The 6,000-nt window shown below is 37.6% G+C and overlaps 1 protein-coding gene across 9 annotated transcripts in view; it reads left to right on the top strand.

The window, feature by feature from the left end:
* LOC114524147 (receptor-type tyrosine-protein phosphatase F-like) overlaps positions 1-2,424 on the top strand; it is a 42,683-nt gene extending 40,259 nt beyond the window's left edge. For 4 of the 9 annotated variants that reach the window (XM_028545270.1, XM_028545271.1, XM_028545272.1 and 1 more), the window contains 4 exons: positions 149-280; positions 563-714; positions 1,032-1,167; positions 1,333-2,423. In XM_028545270.1, the coding sequence (XP_028401071.1) occupies positions 149-280; positions 563-714; positions 1,032-1,167; positions 1,333-1,419 (507 nt within the window). In that variant the 3' untranslated portion in view covers positions 1,420-2,423. Of the gene's footprint in view, positions 1-148; positions 281-562; positions 715-1,031; positions 1,168-1,332 lie in introns of all 9 variants that reach the window. The other 5 variants (XM_028545276.1, XM_028545274.1, XM_028545275.1 and 2 more) reach the window with 3 other exon arrangements.
* Positions 2,425-6,000: the final 3,576 nt, after the last annotated feature.

Here is a 6,000-nt window from a genome sequence, read left to right on the forward strand (position 1 = left end):
CTCACTGTTTATTATTTCACTATTTTCAGGGCATTGTAAAATGTGTATAATAAAAAACATTTTATTAGAATTTCCAATGGCTGCGATATAATGGGTCGATCATTCTTCTCGTTGATGTTAATTTCTTTGATACTGCATTTATTTGCAGGATGCTTTTAAGAAATATTGGACAGACAAAAGCAATGACGCAATGCTTTGCGGTAATCTGCTTGTAACTTTGGATAACGAAGAAAAGAGTGACGAGTACATAACCAGAAATTTCAAACTGAAGAAGAACGAAGTATGTTATTGTATATTTACTTATTTTACACCTGATATAATTATTGCGTTCGTTGCACGAGCGCTTCCTAATTGCGACGTCTTGCACGCTTGGATGCTATGTCGGTTTGAGATTTCTTAACATACTCTATATCATGTATAGTTGGTGAATTTATAATAACACTAAACATCGCACATAAGAACTTTTTCGGCTTGGGACCACGATTTACTCACTCATATTGCTCTCTGATTCAAAGTGTAAGAGGCCATCATTAAAGGCATGCATTGTTTTCTCCTTCTATAGGGAGGAGAAACCAGAGACATCTGGCACTTTAATTTCCTTGCATGGACAGAAGAGAAGATGCCCAAGAAAACAGCTGGTGTTCGTCAAATGATTGGTAAAATCCAAGATGTGCAACGCCAAGGTGGCAACAACCCTATCGTCGTTCACTGCAGGTGCGATTAATTATTTTGCCGTACAGCTCTTCACTTCAGACTATAACTTCAATTGTTGTCTTCTCCCAACTTCAACGTTTTGTTCCCACATACTGCAGTTACGTGATTACTGAAACGAGAAATTACAGAGAATAAAGTAGTTTAATATACCTGTTTTTTGAGCAACTATAAATTACAGTACAAACTGTTCGCACTTGTCTTCGTGGTATAACAAGGCTATATCTTTGTTACTCTGTTTCTTTTCATTCATTTTGTGCATAAATCCTGCTTGTTCACATCTCTTTAACCACCAAACTCTTCTTTAATATTCCCCTTAGCGATGGTGGTGGTCGAACGGGTGCTTTCTGTGCACTAGTCACGTCTCTGGAAAGGGTTAAACAGGATCAGTCATTCAACCTTTTCCAAACGATAATGTTACAAAGAATCCAGAGGCCGAAAATGGTTACTTCCGTTGTAAGTATATTTTAGACAGTTTTGCCTGCATATTTTTGGCATATTCAACCTCTGCGTTTTGTTTCTGTTCTTTTCTTTTGTTTGTTGTATTTGTTTATTTCCCATTTGGTGCGAGGATAAACAGTCTTCTCGATAGTTGGTGATTACAATCTTATTCCATTTCAGGAGCAGTACAGGTTCTGTTTCCAAGCGATTCTTGACTTCCTTGACTCGTTTGATCAATATGCAAACTTCCAAGATCTCCGGCAGTAATTTGAAACCCACAATAAATATGGTCACTAGTTAGAAACATGAAATTTGCACTGCAACAATTTTAGTGCATTCAACAACGCATGAGTTTGAATGTCCATTCACCACATGTTCTGGTAACTTTCTTGACAAACCTTTCTCTTTAATCCTAATCATATAATCCGATTTTAACATTTTAACTTTGGGGCGCCCGATAACGGTTGACAGAAATCTAATCTTCTAGGGATGGTAGTATTTTTGTTTGCAAACTCCACATTTCGATTTCAATGTCGTAAAAACTGGATTGTAGTTGTTATTTCTGGAAACAATCGAAACTGAAAAGAGGAAATATATCAAAACAGTTAACAGAACACGTGTTTGGGGACAAGGCGGACGTACGATACAACTCATCTATATTATCTTCCATTTTTCGTTATGAATTGTATCGTCGTTCTATTATGAAACGAGAGTCTATCAAAATAGACTGACTCGAATTGAGGTCGGAAATGCATGTTATATCCCGATATGCAACACACATAATAAACTTACGTTATTTATGCATGGTCTAACGAAGTTATAACTAACCATATTCATATAATCAAGCACTTAAGATGTATTTGGTGGTTTTTCAAATGCTCGAATTGACAAAGCAAAATCTTTTATCTTAAACGTGTTTATCTTATTTACCATTTCACGAGGTAGTATCTCTCTAAAACCTTCGTACATCGCTGAGGAATTACAATACGGCTTCGAGAATATTTTCGGTCTCAAATTTCGTGATGAACCTTGTACGTTTTTCTTGGAGTAATAACACCATCGTACAGTACAGTATAGTTTAGTTACTTTTATTTTAGTGCATGGCTAGTATTTAATTGATTAATCAATTAACTAATGGATAATTTTAATGAAATAAATTTATTTTGTAACAGTAAATCCATACTATTATCCGTAACTAACTATCCGTACTAGGATCCATACTATTTCCGTAATATGAAGTAAAATCTTGATGAAATTTCAGCATACGTACGCACCAGTTGTCAAAGTTTTTACATGAATGCAGATACACAAAACTAAATTCAAAAATTTCCCTTTTTATGGAGTAAAATCTTCAGTGAAAAAGTATGAAACACGCCTTGCAACAACAGCTTTGTTCTCAAAAAGGAAAGCAGGAATCCCTGCTATATTAGTAGCAAACCATTCGACCATCATACCACAAATGGGAAGAAGCTGAAGCAAAATTAATGTATGAGTTGCTAAAATGTGGGTCCGCATCACCCCGAAAACATTTTGGATTCTGTCCAACATTGTGCCTATGGTGATAAGAATTACACTAATTTTGACTTTGCAATATTGACTGCAGAGAATGCCGAATTAAATTAAGGATTAGACACTAATTTACAAGAGCATGAATTTGAAGGCGATATAATACGTGCAAGATACGACGATGCAAGAATTTTCAACTTGGTTTACAAAATCATCTTTTTTAATAAAGTCCAAATGATATGATAAATCGTGTGAAGGTCGACTATCTCCGGACGTAAAGACTGAATTAAAAAAATAATAACACCAAACGGAAATAAATCAAACAAGACGCCTGTTCTGGAAAAAAGGTTTAAGTGAAATAAAAATACCGTCAATTATCCCAAGAGCAAATTGTCTCGGGGTGACGACAATTTTTTCGCAACTTCCAATTTGATGGTTCGACTACGTAAAAGAAAAGTTTAGGTAAGTTAGAAAATGGTGAAGGCGATCGTCGTGTTATTACGTTACGAGCCCATAAATATCGCGCTAAATGTCGATTTTGTACCTTGTAAAAGGCGTGATTTGGAATGTGATATATTCAAAGGGTATTCAGTCTGCAAAATATTGAAAACTACGGTTACCATTTAGAGCAAACGTGATAATATTCTTACGTCAACGAAGCTTAAGAGAATTTCAGCTGTAAAATTAATTGCGAATGTTGAAACATTCTAATGAATCTACTAAATGAAATACCATTTTCCTGAAATTTTAATTTGTGACCTGTGAAATCAGACTTGGCTTCATTCACCGTGAACAATCGCACCGTGATCATTAGCTTCCCCTGGGCACACCTGGGCCACATATAACTAGCTTATGTTGAGATAATACTCATTTGCTCAAGGGATTCCATACCTGTGATATTTTTGCGTCAACACAAATGGTTGACGTACAAATTTATGTACAATCCCCCGAAAAAAGGTTTAAAAAAATAGAATAGTGTCGTAATTCGCTACAAGTTCTGCTGATCTAGTGTTGAGGCCATGCTCCCCCGGGTTTCAAACTGGGGGTTCGAATTCTACTATAAGTGTTTGAACTTCGTGAACAGGATAGAGTAAATTAAACAAGACGCCGTTCTGGCGTTAACTCCGGCGCACGTGCCAGTCTCCAATATAGAGCTTCTGAACATAAACAATACAGTTCGCGTATTGTTTCGCACAAATATTCGCATTTAGATGCCTTGCGAACCTAAATGTTCGATCGCAAAATTCAGAAGCACATCGCAGTGTAGAAGTTCAATTGTTCAAAAATGTAAATAAACCGCATGATACATTCGCTTTGTCTTACACTTTGCGTTTGGAATTCGCGCTGATATAGTTATATTAAATCTTCGATCCTGTGCAAACTACGCGACGTGTCAACGCGCCCATACACGACCACATCATCTTGTTAAACGGCGAAGTAGCAGCGATATTATTAAAATAGGACCGGAATCTACATGTAATAAATATATTCTTACCCCAATTCAATCTAAACTTAATCGAACAGCATGAAAAGAACGGTTTATTTGTTCCTCTTGGAGGAATTGCCGTATCATGCGAGCGAAATCGAATCGCGCATTGGAAAATTAGCCAAAGCTGTGCACCACAACTCTTGGGAGATAAGACTGGGACGTAAATAAATACAGTCACATACACGTTTCAGATACAAGAATATTTCGCGCCATTTCTGACTTGCGACGACGAAAAATAAAAAAACAAAACAAAACAAAACTGGGGCGAATTTTCAACTCTGTCGCTGACGCCGGAGTAATAACCACAGCCTTTCAGCACAATATCTTGTAGTCTAATGGTGAGGACAATGGTCTCTCAAGTGGTAAACCGATGGTTCGAATCCCACAGTAACCGTTTTTTTATTATGAACTTCGTGGAAAGCCAAAAAAAGGATTGAGATAAAGGTAGCCTTGAACGTCAAGCGCTGGTGGTCTAGTGGTGAAGACAAGGGTATCGCAATCTAGATGACCATGGTTCGAAACGTTATCTGGGCCTTTTTTTAATATGCTAATTGCAACTCACAGACATGCGTCGTGCATGTAAGTGTACTGTCTTTAATTATCTACGCATATGATGTATGCATGTGGTCATTCGTGCATTGTTTGGACTATTGCATGATGTCAAGAAAATTTTAAATGTCCTTAATTCACTTAACTCCTTAAAGAAATCGACTGGTCTTAGGTTGCAGTAAATGCTGTGAGGAAAAGAAACACTTTACGTTGATTGAACGTACTTAAACGATATTGCAAAGCGAGAAAATGTCAAATTATGTATTTATAAACCCCGCGCAGTCGCAGTGAGTAAGTAATAACCCCACAATAGCCACATTGAGCAATGTCCTATATACTAAGCCGACGACTCTTGAAACCTTGAACCCCAATGATTATCCTTACCTAGTCTAGGGGCGAGGACAATGGTCTCCCAAGTGGTAAATCCATGCATGGTTTGAATCATACCATGACCGTTTTTCATTATCAACTTCGTGGAAAGGATAAAGTAAATTAAATAACAGTAGCCGTTCGGCACAAGATCTTGTAGTCTAATGGCGACGACAATGCTTTCCCAGGTGGTAAGCCGATGGCTCGAATCCTACCATAACCGTTTTTCATTATGAACTTTGTGAAAAGGATAAAGTAAATTAAATAACCATAGAACTTCAGCAGAAGATCTTGTAGTCTAGCGGTCAAGATGTTGGTCTTATGTGTCGACAGTCGAAGGGTTCGAATCTCGTTTTAGATGGAAATTTTAGTTATTAATATTACATGGTAAGGTTATGGAGAATAAGTTGGTGCAGGCTTCCAACAATCACCAGTTAGCCTAGTGGTAAAGCCGTGGACTATCAAGTAAAAGATCGAGGTATCAGGAACAGGATGGTGCGTTTCTCATGGCGGTAAAAGAAAAAAAGGTAGGTATGTTGCTCGGGAGAGGTTTATACTCGGTTAATCTTTGGAAATCAAAGTTAATCTTTAGGGAAATCAGAGGATAGATAGGGTGAATGAGGGGTATATGAGTACAAAAAGACTTAGTAATTGGGCGGCAGCCTCGGCTCCCGGGGCAAGGGGGAGGGTATAGGTGAGAAAACAGTATATAAAATGTTTAAGTCTTTTTGTACTCATTTAAACCTCTTTACCCCTATTTATCCTCCTATTTACTCCTATCTATCCCTACTTTTTCCTATCCTCACATATCCCCAACTATCCCCTAACACAATTAAATGTTTGAAGAAAGCTTGCTTTGAAAGTCAGGAAAGCCGGGGAAAGAGAACCCCCTCAGTCTACTCCTCGCCCAAGGCGAGGGCATATTCGCCCTCTCG

This window comes from Dendronephthya gigantea, unplaced genomic scaffold (genome assembly GCF_004324835.1).
Source record: "Dendronephthya gigantea isolate DGI-Jeju-01 unplaced genomic scaffold, DenGig_1.0 000030F, whole genome shotgun sequence".
Taxonomy (NCBI): domain Eukaryota; kingdom Metazoa; phylum Cnidaria; class Anthozoa; order Malacalcyonacea; family Nephtheidae; genus Dendronephthya; species Dendronephthya gigantea.